Source organism: Microtus ochrogaster, chromosome 4 (assembly GCF_000317375.1).
Source record: "Microtus ochrogaster isolate Prairie Vole_2 chromosome 4, MicOch1.0, whole genome shotgun sequence".
In the NCBI taxonomy this organism is placed as follows: domain Eukaryota; kingdom Metazoa; phylum Chordata; class Mammalia; order Rodentia; family Cricetidae; genus Microtus; species Microtus ochrogaster.
This window is the reverse complement of record NC_022011.1, coordinates 18,309,309-18,325,207: the sequence shown is the minus strand read 5'-3', so window position 1 is coordinate 18,325,207 and position 15,899 is coordinate 18,309,309. Positions and strand designations below refer to the sequence as shown.

Genomic DNA, 15,899 nt, shown 5'->3' with positions numbered 1-15,899 from the left:
TGACTGGGGCGCGTGATGGTACGTTCATTTTCTGCGTCCGTGTTTCTCACTTCCGCTTGTAAGGGTTTGCGGGTCGAAGAAGCGTTTGTAAACAACAGCCCAGGTTAGTCGGGGTTAAGGTCCTTAACTGGGTTGGGACTGAGGAAGGAGACTGTTGTGCCTCGGCCATCCCGTGAAGGAATCCGGATTGCTTACAGTTTTTCCGAAGTGTCCTCCCTGGCACCGGCATCCTGAAAAACACATGTGCTGGATAGTTTGGACAGTAGACATGTCCGCCCTGACGTAAATGAAAGTTATCTTCCTGGCGTAGTGGCACAAGCCTGTAATGCCAGCAGTTGTAAAGCAGAGACAGGAAGATTGCCACAAATTCAAGGCCAACATGGGCTGCTAACCGAGACCCTTAGTAGAAATAATAATCACCTGTCTGTTCGTATTCAAGTATGTCCTTTGATGATACCTTGGGATAGATATTTCCATTTTTCTATGTAAGTATTACACATTAAATTTTTACAAAAAGCACAGTCAGACTTTAATACTGCTTCATAACTTTTTCAGTGACTTGTATAAGGTAGCTCGCAAGACTACTATTATCAATATCCTATTGATGGGTATTTAGGTTGTTTACCGCTTTTTGCCATGGTCGATGTGTTAATTATCCTGTGAACATGTCTTTGTGTCCTAATTCATATTCTCAAAATAGGGCTGTTGTGTAAAGAACGTGCCAATTTTCCTTCCAAAGGGGCTTTGCCTCTGAATTCCAACATTCCCGCTGTCCCTTCTCTCTTGCCACGGTGTGTTACTGTCTTTATTTAATGGTTGTCAGCTTTAATGCACTTCTTAAATGTGCCTTTGACTTTGTCATTTGACTGCTTGCAAAACTGGGCTTTCCAAGTGTATTGAGTGCTCATTTCTTTTATGATTCTCCGTTTATACTGGCAGTCAGATTCTCTATTTAGGGCTGGAGAGATGGCTCAGAAGATAAGAGCACTAGCTGCTCTTCCAGAGGACCCAGGTTCAATTCCTGGCACCTGTGTGGCACCTCGTATCTGTCTGTAACTCCAGTTCCAAAGAATCTGATACTCTCTTCTGGCCTTTGCTGGCACCAGCACACAGTGGTGCACAGATATACATGCAGGCGAGACGCACGTGTAAAATATTCAAATGAAGCTGGAACAACTTCACTTCTTGTATAAATGTTATTCCTATCTTGTGTGTGCACCTGTCCTGGCACACCTGCATGTGGAGGCCCAAAGGCAACCTCAGGTGTCATGCATCGGCTGCCATCCACTTTGATCTTTTTGAGACAAGGTCTCAGGCTGCCTACAACTCACTGAATAGGCTAGGCGAGTGGCCATCAGATCCCAGGGTTCTGCCTGACTCCACCTCCCCTAGGCTGAGTGACCATCAGACCCCAGGGTTCTGCCTGACTCTCATTCACTGGACCACTGACTTATAATACTTATAATATCTCTTGTGTAAAAGGGGAGCAAACACAGAACCGTGCATATGTTCTTCTGGTATGGTATTTCTCATGTATTTCTGAGAGAAATTACTGAAAGCAGTCACCTGGTGTTTCAGGATGGCCTATGAAGTTCTGGAAGCTGGGCCCAAGGATAGCAAGCCAGGGGTGGGGCCTCTTCACAGAATAGGCTTGCTGGAAGGCTTCTTAAATCATCTGAATTTATGACTGAGGCTCAATGGCGTTGTTTTGTTTTTTGCACCAGGACTCATGTACTTCATCTAAACAGCCTGTAAACTTCGCAGAATTGTCAGTGAAGACTCCCACTGGAGTTTTTTCCAGATGAGTTTCCTCTTGCCCAAACTGACTAGCAAGAAAGAAGTGGACCAGGCCATCAAAAGCACTGCGGAGAAGGTGTTGGTTCTCAGGTTTGGGAGGGATGAGGACCCGGTCTGTCTGCAGCTGGATGACATTGTAAGTGACTTTTTAAGTGAGCAGCTTTAAATGAAAAGTCAAGCAGTGGAAGAGCAGGAAACGCCAACACTAGATGTCTGAACCTTGTCCTTTCCATGGTCACAGCAACAGTCCATGCAGAACTCAGAAATCCCTCCAGGGTGCAGTAGCAGCAAAGCGGAGTCTGAGCTGTTTCCCCGGCTGCCAAGGTGCTGCTTGTTTGCTGCTCCTAGAATGGGCCTGGTGGAGAGGTCAAGTTTCACAGCACGTCTTCACAGGCCAATTAATAAATTGGGGAAATTAGAAGACAGAGGGTTTGGGGGTTTTTTTTTTGTCCTTGTGTCTCTGTTTACCATGGAGATTGAACCAAGGACGGGCCTCTTCCACCATCAACTGTGGGAAGCAAATGTGTGAGTGTTCCTGAGCTGTTGCGGGTAGGTGTATCAGGATCTATAGCTCACTTTAAGAGAGTAAAGATTCCAATCTTGAAAATAATGAAACACAAGCCCATGAGATGACTCAGCAAGTGAGGGCTCTTGCCACTAAGAAGGAGAGACCTGACCCCAACAGATTGTCTTCTGGCCCCTACATGTGTGTAGTACACATGCACCAGTCCTACCCTGCACACACACAAATAAATAAAACTTGAAAAAAAATTTATCTCAAGCATCAACAAAACAGAAGAAGTTCTGGTTACTTCTCTATTGCTGTGATAAGACACCATGACCAAGACAACTTATACAAGAAAGAGTTTATTTGGGGCTTGATGGAGGAAGGCCATTGGTTAAGTAATAAAGAAACTGCTTGGCCTCATAGGTTAAAACATAGGTGGGAGGAGTAAACAGAACAGAATGCTGGGAGAAAGAGGAAGTGAGCTCAGAGGCCATGCTCCCCTCTCCCTGGCAGACGCCATGAAGCAAGCTGCCAGGTCAGACATGCTGAATCTTTCCCGGTAAGACTGATGCTACACAGATTATTAGAGATGGGTTGATCAGGATATGAGAATTAGCCTGTAAGGGCTAGAGTTAATGGGCCAAGCAGTGTTTAAAAGAATACAGTTTGTGTGTTGTTATTTCGGGTAAAGCTAGCTGGTGGCGGGAGCTGGATGTCGGAATGCAGGCCTGTAGCTCCTACTACAGGGGCTATAGCTCACTTTAAGAGAGTATAGATTCCTTTCTTGAGAAGAATGAAACACAAGCCCATGAGATAACTCAGCTTGACCATCACGGCAGGGAGCATGGCAGCAGGCAGATATGACGCTGGAGACCATCACGGCAGGGAGCATGCAGCAGGCAGATATGACGCTGGAAAAGTAGCTGAGAGCTCATGTCTTGACACAAGCAAAAGACATAGAAAAATAACTGGGAATGGTGTGAAACCTTCTGAAACCTCAGTCTGCCCATCATGGCACACTTCCTCCCACAAGGCCACATCTCCTAAATCTTCTCAAACATTCCTACCAACTGGGAGCCCAAGTATTCAGATATCTGAGCCCATGAGGGCCATCTCATTCAGACAACCACACAGTGCCTTCTCCAGAGCCTGTCGACAGGGTTCCACCCTTGAACAGTAATAGTAAATGTGTACATACGCTGGACGTAGTGTACACACTTAATCCCAGCACTTGGGAGGCAGAGACAGGTGGTCCCTGTGAGCTCAAGGCCAGCCTGGTTTAAAGCAAGTTCCAGGATTGTGTCTTATGAGGAATTCAAGTACAAAATTTTTCTCAAAAAAAAATGTTATAGTAAGGTTCACATACAATAATACAATACGGTTCACAAAAGAAGCATCATGCACCTGGCATAGTATCGTGTAACCTCCATCCATCTTGTCATTCACAGCTCTCAAAGACTTCTGCTGACCTCAGTAAAATGGCGGCTATTTACCTGGTAGATGTGGACCACACTCCGGTTTACACGCAGTATTTTGACATCAGTTATATTCCCTCTACTGTGTTTTTCTTCAATGGGCAGCACATGAAAGTGGATTATGGGTAAGTTGACTGCAGTCTGGGAAGTTGGTTCTCTCAGGGCAGGTTCAGTAGCTCACTTACTTTTCCATTGCTCTCTGAATCTGGGTGAGTGAGTGCTGGCTCCTTATTTGATGCTTTCTATTTTTCTTATGAGAAACTTCAGTGCAGTTTGCAGGTGTTTCAAGTGTGATTGGCAAATTTTAATTTCTAATTTAAATATGCAAATATCTTCTGCCACTCAGAATATTGAAGTCATTCTTTAAGAAGACCTGTCAAAGATAAGTCACATGGTATCTTCTGCACTGCCTTCCACCCTGTTCCCAGCCCTAGATGAGTACCGTTGGCTGGGTCTAGGACTGGTCATCCCTTGCTCTGGGGCGGGGTGTCTGCTTTCCCGTTACCTGACAGAGACGAGTTTGACACCGTCTGTATGGAGCTGCTTGTCCTGCTCAGATCTGCTTACTGTGATCGTTTAGAACGACCTCCTCCCGTGGAATGCAGAGCACGGTTTCGCATACCTTCTCAGCGCTCCATCTTTCAGCCCAGTAGTTCCGTTTCCAGCAGTTTCGTAGTGTGTTGTCAGTGCACATTTTACAGCCCCGAGGCAAATACTCGCTGAAAGATCACGTTGCTAGAGGATCTGTGGCATGGTTCCTACCCTAGCAAAATACATGGAATGCACACCCCACACACACACAGAACTGGAAGGGTACCCATCAAAAAGTGACTTCTGGCCTCACAGCTGACTTTATTTCTCGTCTTAAATTTCCTACGAGCAATATGCCTGATGTTTAAGATAATTTGTAAGATTATTTATTAATACTCACAACTCAGAAGAGTCGATGAGGAGAACTTGAGCGACTGTGATGAGCTAGTGGGCTTTTGCAGAGACCCTTAGCAAACTGCCCACTGCAGGACTCAGACCTCACCAGGCTATCCTGGAGTGAGTGACGTGGAAAGTAGCGGAAAGGCAGGGGATTCCCACATCCAGATCTTTTTTTTTTTTCTTTTCGAGACAGGGTTTCTCTGTGGTTTTGGAGCCTGTCCTGGAACTAGCTCTTGTAGACCAGGCTGGTCTCGAACTTACAGAGATCCGCCTGCCTCTGCCTCCCAAGCGCTGGGATTAAAGGCGTGCGCCACCACCGCCCGGCCACACCCAGATCTTGACCTCTGTCCTGGATCTGGTCCTGTATACTCTGCCTGGGGAAGGGCAGTGGTCACCCCACAGGTGGAGGCCGCCGCTGGCTGCTGACCGTGCAGGCTTCATGCACTGGAAAGCTCTGACGTGGTTATTTCCCTCTGCTGCAGGTCTCCGGATCACACTAAATTTGTAGGAAGCTTCAAAACCAAACAAGACTTCGTGGATTTGATTGAAGTTATCTACCGGGGAGCAATGCGGGGAAAACTTATTGTCCAGAGTCCTATTGATCCCAAGAATATCCCCAAATATGACCTCCTCTATCAAGACATTTAGCGCACTCAAGGTTGCTGGAGATGAAAGAGTCATGGGTGGAAACAAGACCTGAACCCAAAGAGCCTATGGTCTGGAGTCCCTCAAAGACGTGGTCAGTGCCCCAGCGAAGAGGTCTGATGTACCTGTAATCAGTGGCCCCTATGCAGAAGCCCCAGTGCCCCAAAACTCCAGATGTCTGAGTGTCCGTTCTCTGAGAGCCTTGGAGCAGATAGGCGACAGTGTTCGGTGTCTTTGTAAGTTCCCTTTACCTGGACCTGACTTTACCCTTAAGGTCATCCATCGTCCTAGACACTGTGAGAACAGTTTAATGGGCATGTTTGTGCTCACACGCAACCCTTCCCCTTGCCTCCATTCCCTTGCCCCTTTTGCTCCCTCCTGTCCCAGCTTCTCTTGAAATAATTAGCATTCTATTAGTTGTAGGTGAGTTCTTTTGTTTCAGGGACCTTCCTGGCATGAACCAAGAGCACTGCCCTGGTCCTGCTCATTTATAGCTGGCAGGCTACTAAATTGACAAGAGGAAAAGGTGGCCCTTCACCATCCAGCACAGTTTAAGCTAAACAACAAGTTTACTTCCTTGGGAAGTAAAGGACGGAGCTCTTATTTCAAGGACTCAAGACCAAAGGTATACCAGGATTGTTAGGAGGATGCCTGTGGGGTTTGCTGATCCCAGTGGCTTTTGAAGAACAGTTGAGCTTCTAGAGTCCCCCGGCCCAAGCTCAGGAAGCTTGTGTTTCTCTTAAACCTCTGGTGGTGGTTGTTCCTGACACTCTGGAATGAGAGAGTAGATACAGATCTGGAGGTCCATGGCCAAGCAGCTTGAGACCTGCTGGGTAGCCAGAGACTTGCTGCCAGCAGAGGCCCAGGCTTGTCACAGTGGCACTATCACCTCAGGGCCAGCCCTGTGGTCAGCTCCTTTCTAAGCTTGTCCTTCGGGGAAAAGTGAAACGGGACCCGGTTTTGATGATTGTGGCACAGAAAGGTTGTCTGGGCCACTTCAGGATGGGAGAAGAGTCTTTTCCCATCCCCTTCTTATACATAGAGGGCTGTGGCAGCCACCCCGGCTTAGTGTGTGCAGAGATGAGAGTCAGACCCTAATGTTACTGAGCTCCACGTGAACTCTAACCCTTCCTCCACATCCCTATGAAAAAATAAAATTCTTTTGTCCAACTCACTGTCACCTGGGTCTTCCGTCCTTTGACCTAAGTGCTCAGGTGCCAGCAAATCTCAAAGCCCGCACAGGGAAGAACCTGAGGGCTGGGGTGCGGGCGCGGGTGGTGGTGGGGGGGCTGCAGTCTGGGTTTATGTCTTAGATCCTATTGTGGTTGCTTTCCCTTCCATTAGTGTTTATTAAGCCTGTGTTATATGTCCTGTCCGGTGCTAGATCCCGTGTACTGTAAATGACTCCTGGACAGAGGAAGGTCTCTGAGGAGAGGCGAGAAAGGCCTTGTGCAGGAAGGGAGAAGCATTGCTGCTAGGAAAGAGCCATGAAGGAAGGGCCGGGTTTCTCACTTCCCTCTAGGTAGTGGCCAGCCGCCTGCTCCCAGGTGTTGTGTGGGTGTCACTGCTCTGTTTCGGTTTCTAGAATATAGGTCCTTGTCTGCCTGGACCCCACAGCTCTGCCCTGGGAAGATGCCCAGGGACTCCGAGCATGCAGGCGACGCTTCCCTGGTGGCCTCATATCTGTGAGGAGAGGCTGTTTTGGCATGTGAGAGGGTAGACTAGAGAAGGGCTGAACTAAGACTTGGGGCAAGGAAGTATATCTCTGAGGTAGAAGGGCATGTGGCTTGTCTCCAAACCCCAGGGCAAGCTGAGTTTTTCCCCTGTGGAAGAGGAGCCACTGAGAAGGAGACCCCAACTCAGCCAAGTCCCAGCACATTCCAGCCAGGGAACTTGAGAGGATCACTAGTGTTTATCCCTAATGGGAAAGATCTGGGGAAAATAGCAACCGGGGAACTCAAGTCACCAGGCAAATCTGTGGGCTAAGCTGTGGCGAGGACCCGTTAAGTCAATAAATAGCCTGCCTGCATGTGCGCTCTTTTGGTTCCTGGGCACTGGCAGGTGGAAGCACAAACACAGGCTTCTGTCACAACCCTTGGCCCACTCTGAGCTCACACGCCTCACGGGCTTTCCTCATCCACTTAGAGGGGTGACGGGATCTGCTGCTGCGCTCAGAGTTTGCAGTCAAGCAGACCAGGACCAAGTTCAGCCCCATTGTTAAGTAACTGACTGAGTGTAACCAAAGCACTTCACCTCTCCAAGTCTCTTTCCTTGACTGATCTCCCTCAGGCCTGGGTTTCATAAACATGATTCCCCAAGGCAGACAGTCTACAGCACCCTAGGGATTTCCTGGCACCTTAGGATGTGGGGGGGGGGTCCCATTTTTCCAGTCCACCCTGTTTGGCTGCCCAATACTGTAAATGAGAATAAAAGCTCCAAACTACAAAGGTGTCAGAAGCAAGTTCTTTATTATTGACCGAGCAGGGCGGGGCTAGCACCTGTCCCTTCCACTCCCCCTTCCTCCGTGGTAAATAGTGGCTCTCAGACATAGACTGCCAGCCTGCCTGGGCATAGCCGTCCAGTTGGCCCTGTTCTAGTCCTGGGCCATGGTTTCCTGAATCCAGTTCAGGATGGAGTTCACTTTGACGTACACGCCGTACTCGGCCACAGAGCAGCTCTTATCGAAGCTCAGGATCCCAGCTGCATACCAGGTGTCCTGCTCCAGGTCGTGAATGGCGAAGGCACTGCCAGCATCGCCATAGCAGGTGTCTTCCTGGTACTTGGTCATGCCAGCACAGAAGGTATGTTCATTCAAGATGGGCTGTACCCCCACAGGACTCTTGTGGGTCTTCTTCTCGGGCACTGTGCTGCCCTCATAGTGCAGCACACAGCTGTCCTGGTCAGCCACAGGCAGCATGACATACTTGAGACGTTCAGTAAATCTAAAGTTGGCATTCCGCCCCCAGCCAGACACATAGCCCATGCGGCCTGGTGCTGCGTAGTCTTTGGAAGGCAAGCAGATGGGCATCACTCTCTCGTTGACAGGCACCTTCTGCTTGAGCTTGATCAGCCCAATGTCTACCACAGAGCGGTTGGGGTGGATGACCACCTTCTCAATCTCCACCAACTGATTTCTTCCCACAGAGAGTCGTAAGGTCGGGGCGATGTCCTTGGCTTTGGCGTCCTCACTGTGATTCAGGTAGAGGTTTTTGGCCGTCGTCAGCAGCCACTGGTCACTGATCAGGGTGGCCCCCGTGATGAGGTTATGGCGGGAGACCATCTTGGCCTGCCAAGGAAAGCTGCCTTTGGCATCCAGAGAGCCGCCGATGATGCGCTGCACCTGGTTCACGGGATTCTTCGGCTTCCCGCACACTACAGAAGGAGGGAGGGATGTGAGCAGCAGTGCGGAGCAGGCCCCACCCGCAGAGGCCCTGGAAGCATCAGCCGCTGCTGTTTCTACACCAAGCAACATTCGCTCTGCCATTGCCACCTGCCCCTCTCATTTCTAGTATTTACACAGTACATGACTCAGACAGAATTTTTTTAAACCCTAGCTGATAAACTGATATATAAATATATATACCTGTATACGTGCATACACATATATAAACATTATCACACACAAAAATTCCACAAGTCTCTAAAACTCAGTGAAAGGACTGGAAGCTGTATGTATGTTTCATGCTCAAAGATGGGCGTGCAGCAATGTTAGCAGGAACAGATGTTGAAGTTAACCCAAAGCCAGTTGGCAGTTCCTGCCACCGATCGTAGAAATTGAGCAAAATCCTTATTCAGGCAGAAGAGGGGAGAACTATGGAGTGCAGGGGTCCCAGCTGCCCCCCATGTCTGCCTTACCCCTTGTGGGCTTAGCTTATTTTGTCCCCAGCCTGCTTCTTCCTGGGACATTCACTTTACCTTTGACCGAGTCTCTGTAAGCAGGTGTTCTGTCTGGAGGCATCTTCATGGGAAGCTGGGTAGATTGAGCCAACCCCCTTGGGCCTAAATGGCCAAGCCTCATACTAAGCTCTCTGGGAGTCATCTTGTCCCTGCTTTGCTCTCTATAACCCTGTCTTGGTTCTCACAGATTCAGACCACACAAGAGGAACACGGCTCTGCCACGTTAGCCTCCATCCCCGCCCACACTCTAAGACCTCAGCACCTACCTGCCTCGCATTCAGGGAGTCTCTCTCCAAGGTCTTTGTTCACCCACTGGTTCTCATTGTTCAAGGTATACAGTCCTGAAACAAAAGGAAGAGATGAACTCAGGGAACACAAATCCGGCCTCAGTGCAGCATGAGGAGATTCTAACCAGAAGGGTTAAAACGTCGGAGGAAAGGGAGCAAAAAAAGGCCGGAGTACCGGGCCTCGAGACACGAGTCACGTTGTGCCTGGCAGGACAGAAGTCAGTCATGACAGATGGCAGCATAGGACAGGAAGAAGTCGGGATTCAGACAGACCCTGACTCTGCCTCTCACAGGCTACCTCGGCCACTCTGTGCCTCAGTTTCCTCATCGAAAAAAGTGAAACTAAGAGTGTCTCTGTAAAAAAAGATGCTATAAGACCCACAGGAGCCTTAAAGACACAGTGGCAGGGCTGGAGAGATGGCTCAGAGGTTAAGAGCACTGACTGTTCTTCCAGAGGTCCTGAGTTCAATTCCAGCAACCACATGGTGGCTCACAACCATCTGTAATGAGATCTGGTGCCCTCTTCTGGCCTGCAGACATACATGCAGACAGAACACTGTGTACATAATAGATAAATAAAGATTAAAAAAAAAAAAAGACACAGTGGCAATCTTAGAAACTCGAGAATAGTGAGGCTGCCCAGTGTCATAGGTGAAGACTGCACCCCCGGGCAACAGGAGTCATGAAGTTGCTGCCCCAAGACAGGAAGCTGAGACAACTTAGTTTGGCAGAAGGACCACCAACAGGAGACAGAAACTTCATCGGAATCTAACTCTCCTGGCTCCAGGCAGTACTCATGAGGTTTCTGGCCAGGTACCCCAGCCCTATCTATCCTAGGGACACCAGCCAGGGCCAGGGGTATGCAGGGAGAGACACTCATCCAGGCCTGACCATCTCCTTTGCTTCTCAGTCTGTAGAATGGGCGACAGCGATAGCGAACCAAGTGCTCCACGTAGCCGTTCGCAATCTCCGGGGGCCTTGGGCAGCTGTCATCTGCCAAGAAAAAGAAGCCAGTAAGGGTCGTGAATGCCCAGATGGCTTCTTATGAAAAGCCAGCCAAGAGGGAGCTGCCCTGCACGCCAGACTCCCTTGCACCCCCGAGTGGAAGCTGAGGAAGGGAAGCCCCAAAGACTTAGGGAAGAAGAGGGTAGGAAGAGGAGCTGGGTCTTCCCTCACATGGTGAAGCCTTGATAGGGCCACACGGGGGCACAGCCGTGCTGGGGCGCACAGTTCCTGGGAAAACCCAGAGGCTCACCTGCAGTATCCACGGCATCATTGCCCAAGTCCACAGCAAAGAGCTGTCCCCAGAGCAGGAGAGTGACAACTACTCCCAGGGCTCTGCAGAGAGGTGGCAAGATGGAGAGTTGGTCGCCTTGCACGTGCAGTCTTGCAACACACATGCACGCGCGCACACACACATGCACACACACATGCATACACACACACACACACTTTCCATTAAGAAGCCAGTAAAGAAAGAGGATGGAGCTGCATCCACCCTACCCCCAACCTCCCAACCCCATCCCCACAGGCTTCAGCAAACTCCGTATCACTGGAAATTCTTTCCAAGCTTCAGAGAGAGACCACATAACAGAGGAAGGAAGGCCACCAGCATGACAGCATCCATGCCACCTCAGCTCCCCACACTCTGAGGCAGAGGCAGGAGGATCAGGGCTTTGAGAACACCTTGTGCTACATCGCAAGTGCCTGTCTCAAAACAGCTGAGGGAGGTGGGGTGAGAAAAGCGGAACAGAGTGGAGAGAGGCACAGAGCTGTGAGCCTTTCTCAGTGATGACCCACGATGCCCAGCAAGAAACCTCTGCCGCAAGTCAGTGAAGTCCTGGGCTATAAGGACACCGTTAGTACATTGTAGCTAAAGTGAAGGTGAGGGCCACGGTTTATTTTGCTATTCTCACTCCTTTCTGAAATGTCCCATCATGAAAAGGTCATTTTAATGTATAACTCATCATAGTTGTCATTCTTAAGACGCAATGTAACTCATTGCCCAGGCTTGTCACAAACTCAGTTTCCAGAGTCACCAGGTGCACACCGTCACCCCTAACTCATGTCTGGCTGTTCGTATCACTTCCTGAGTGTTTGACTTTAAAGGGTGGTATATCAAACCCAAGAATGCCAGATCATTACCTGGAAAAAACTGACTTCCTAAAGGCATGGCTGCGGCTGGCCATCACTGGTGCACAGACCCCACTTAAAAGGGGACCAAATCCCAGCAGATGCTGGCCAGGCAGGAATTTCTTGGTAATGTTCTGCTTCTAGTCTTTTCTCAGCCTCCAAAGTCTTTCTAATTTGATAGAAATCTGGGTGCCTTGATTGTGTCACTAAAATGTGAGACTATTGTCTTTGTTTCACTCAAAGCAGGTCTACAAATAGGCACAGGCAATATTCCAGGAAGCTGCTATGTACCTGGTCAAAACAAACCTCTATAAACGTAAGAGGAAAGGTCCTCCTTAGAGATAACCAGCCTGTGTGAATGCATGGATGCAGGAGGAGGGGTTTGGTCATTGGCCCTTCACTCCCTGGGGTTCCAGGCACATCCTGCCTTTGACTTTTCAGCATGACATTGTCACCTGCAAAACTCACAGCTCAAACTGCACAGAAAAGAAAAGAGAAGAAAAGAAAAGAAAAGAAAAGAAAAGAAAAGAAAAGAAAAAAAGAAGGAAGGAAAGAGAGAGGGAGGGAAGGAGGGAAGAAGGAAGGAAGGAAGGAAGTCTCATAATTCTCTAAGCTTACAGTTTTGGGTTGAGCTGCACTCACGGCTATCCTCAGCATCATGCGGCCTACAGCCCATGGGCTTGTCTCACCTAGAACTTTAGCCCACTGGTCCAGTTCTGTTTTCGCACCTCTCCCACCGAGTACCCCAAGTGTGAGATGTGCACCGTGGACTCACCTCATCTTGGGCCTCTCTTGCTGACCTCCGTGCTGTGGTGACTCCCACTGAGCCTTTTATGCATCAAGGGTTCTACCCCACCTCCTTTTCTTCCAATTCCGTGTTTGCACAACTTCGGCCAAGGTCATCAGTTATGCCAGTAATCAAACCACAAACCAAACCCCTTTCAAGAGTTGAACTCTTGCTTCATGCCTTTCCCGTGGTATTGTTTTACAAATCATGAAGAAATCTGGCAGCTTTGTGACCCCTCCCACTCACCACAGTGGTGGAAAACCCCAGAGGGTGGGACGGAGAAGAGGTCCTGTCAATCTGACACTTTATTTATTTTTTTTTTGAGGGGATTATCAGATCTTTCTTTGAGTTATTTCAAAGCCCTTTTAGACACCCCTGTGACCCAATCTAGCTGGGACTATAAAGGAAGTGTTTCCTTTTCTCAACCATGCACCTAAGTGTGGGTATCTGTTTCCTGGTTGTGGAAAGTTCTGGAACCTGCAATCAGTAGACTAGGTTTATTGGATCTTGGCCCTTTGACCTTTTAAGTAATTAAAGCAGCTGTAGTATAGACTAACACGGGACCCTCATGCTGGTTTTCACTCCAGAGTTTTCAGTGCTGACAAAGGTTTATCTTCGGATCGTTTCAAGATAGACTCTCCGGGTTGGCCCCCCTGCAGCCTCCCTCAGGGAGAGCCGGTGGGTAAAGAAAAGGTTTGTATTTCATAGTTGCTTCCCGACCTGTGTGGACATCTTCCTGTTGCTAAGTATTCCGACTTGAAATCAGGGAAATGAGCCTGTGACTCCTCTGATCGCTCGCAGCAGAAAAGCACACCACGTGGTTAGTGTAGACACCGAGCAAGTTCATTAGCAGGGCTTGCTGTTGCTTTGTAGACCAGTTTCTAGTCAAGATAGGCAGCTGAGAAACATCAGTGTTTCAGTCAAATACCTGCCCCGCTATGCTGTTCACTCATTCTAATATCTTCACTCATTTAAAAAAAAAAGTTAGCTGTTTTTAAATTAGATCGTACCAAAGAATTAAATGGGGTGTTTATAGTGGCATCGATGTCATCAAAACAACTGAGAAGAACGCAGATACTTATCAACAGGGGACTGGAAACTGATGTGCAGTGTGGTCACACGATGGAAGACTGGAAAGCCATGAAAATGCCTGAACAACAGAGAATAGAGAAAATCTTTTTTTTAATATTTATTTATTATGTGTACAATATTCTGTCTGTGTGTATGTCTGCAGGCCAGAAGAGGGCACCAGACCTCGTTACAGATGGTTGTGAGCCACCATGTGATTGCTGGGAATTGAACTCAGGACCTTTGGAAGAGCAGGCAATGCTCTTACCTCTGAGCCATCTCTCCAGACATGAGAAAGTCTTATAGTTTTCAACAATATACAAAGTAGCAGGCGATTGCATTGGGAATAATACTGCTCTTGTAAAGCTCAAAACCAGGCGCAGTTTGGTAAAGGATTCTCAATTATGATCCCAAATCGCAAACAGTATAAAGAAAGTGAAAAAACAGGGCTGGAGTGACGGCTCAGTGGTTAAGAGCACTTGTTGCTCTTCCAGTGAACCCAGGTTCGATTCCGAGCATCAGGTGGCTTACAACAGCCTATGATTCCAGCTCCAGGGTACCCAGTGCCTCTGAGCCCTCACACAAGACATACAAACACACACCTACACATAATTTGGAAACAATAATAAAAACTAAAAGCAAAGGTGAAAAAATCCACAGAAAGGGAGAAAATGTTTGCAGATATTCTGTTTGATAAAGACTTAGTACCCAAAATATGTGAAGGACTCCTATAGCAAGTCAAGTCTTAGGGAAGAGGTGGGGGAACTGGACCCTCATGCACTGCGGTAGGAATGGAGAATGGTACCTGCTCCAAGGCATAGCTCTGTGGTCTGTTCGAATGCTGATCCCAGGATTCCTGTGTCCCCACCACCACCCCTCAATTCCACCTGTAGGTGTGTTGTGCAATGGTCCCTCCACCCAGATTGAAACATTCCATACTTCAGGGAAGCTAAGCAAGAAAATAAACAACTCAAAATAGCTTCAGGACCTCCCCCAAAGTGATCAGATTGACTAGGCCCCTTCCTGCCAGAGTAAACAATAAAGCTGCAAAGAAGACTCTGCAGCCAGCAGCTGCCTGGAGGAGGATTAGACCAGAGTCACTTGGCAAGGATACCCTCCGCCTGCTGAGTGACCTGTAGGCTGTACAGTGTGCTCCAGATTCCTAGCTGTGTGAGCTGTCACCCACTCCGGAGTGGGCTTTGGTGATACAGATGTCCTTTCCACTCCATCAATATTCCAATCAGTGACCCCGCCAAAATGCACTGGCTAACCAAGTTGGACTTGAGTGCTGTAATACTTTGATCTGTCACGGGACCCCCATCTGGGGTGAGCAGACATGTGTGTTGCATCTTCCCTAGGAAAAATTTTGTCACATAACAAGGTGTCCACCAACAGGAACTAAAACAAGAGGCTTTCTGGCAGTGTTCCCTGCAGCACCTTCAGAGTGGTGGGAAGGTAGAAAGAGCCCAGGTATCCAGCAACAGAAGATTGCAGACTGATCTGTACATGCAAGAGACTCTTATCCCCCTACAGAAGATTGATGCCTCCTATCATAACCTCGGAAACCTACTAAGTGGAAGGAGCCGAAAGAGAGATACACAAGGCAGGAAGTAGATGAGGAACTGCCAGAGGAAGGGCCTGGCAAGATGGCTCAGTGAGCAAAGGCACTTGCGGCCAAACCTGAAGACCTGAGTTTGCTCAGAAACCACATGGTGGATCGAACCACATGTACCGTAAGCATGTGCGCGTGCACACATGCTATCTTTTAAAATGTGAGAAACTGCCAGAAGCTGGAAGAGGGGAGCTGTTGCTCAATATTTGTGTAGTTTCTGATTGGGTGGTAAAGATGTTTTCGGAACAGTGCTGGTGGTTGCACAACATTGCCGGCTGAAATGGAAGCTGAGAGGGGCTAGAGACAAGCTGGACATTCTATCTATTTTATCACAGTAAAAAAAAAATAACGCAAGAAATAAATAGTAAGTGAACTTTGCCACATGGGGGGAAGCGAGCAATAATCCGTGGTGAATTGCACAGCTGTACCCTCCAATAACACCAGAACTTTAGTTTTCAAGTTTTCAATGGGCTGGAAAACACAAAATGTGAAGTGCCACCCGTCCTGAGGAGGTGGCAAGAAGCTGCTACAGAAAGTGCCTGGGAGGAATGAGAACAAAGGTGTGATGTCAGTGGCCCAGTGTGGCCTCGGCGGTAACCACGGACGTGTGCTTTACCCTTGCTTTATTGTCTGCCCGTGTCGCCACAAATGCAGTATCTTTAAAGTATTAAGTATTTGTATTTTCAAAGATAATGGTGGAGGAAAAGCTCACCCAGGCCTAGCTCTCACAGAGTGAGACCCATGTGAGCAGGGTTTGGGG

The 15,899-nt window shown here is 48.5% G+C and overlaps 2 protein-coding genes across 5 annotated transcripts; one reads left to right on the top strand and one right to left on the bottom strand.

The window, feature by feature from the left end:
• The first annotated feature begins 1 nt into the window (after position 1).
• Positions 2–6,531, top strand: Txnl4b (thioredoxin like 4B). 4 transcript variants are annotated; one of them, XM_005345698.3, is made up of 4 exons: positions 2–18; positions 1,725–1,933; positions 3,754–3,905; positions 5,193–6,531. In XM_005345698.3, the coding sequence occupies exons 2-4, from the start codon at positions 1,802–1,804 to the stop codon at positions 5,356–5,358; spliced, it is 450 nt and encodes a 149-aa protein (XP_005345755.1). In that variant the 5' UTR covers positions 2–18; positions 1,725–1,801; the 3' UTR covers positions 5,359–6,531. The 4 variants fall into 4 exon arrangements, with proteins under 4 accessions (XP_005345755.1, XP_005345754.1, XP_005345756.1 ...); XM_005345697.2 differs by lacking the exon at positions 2–18 and adding an exon at positions 22–103; XM_005345699.1 differs by lacking the exon at positions 2–18 and adding an exon at positions 52–485.
• A 1,273-nt stretch (positions 6,532–7,804) lies between these two features.
• Positions 7,805–12,525, bottom strand: Hp (haptoglobin). Its single transcript, XM_005345700.3, has 5 exons — positions 12,448–12,525; positions 10,795–10,877; positions 10,431–10,532; positions 9,519–9,593; positions 7,805–8,727 (listed from the first exon to the last, which is right to left on the bottom strand). The coding sequence occupies exons 1-5, from the start codon at positions 12,450–12,452 to the stop codon at positions 7,949–7,951; spliced, it is 1,044 nt and encodes a 347-aa protein (XP_005345757.1). The 5' UTR covers positions 12,453–12,525; the 3' UTR covers positions 7,805–7,948.
• Positions 12,526–15,899: the final 3,374 nt, after the last annotated feature.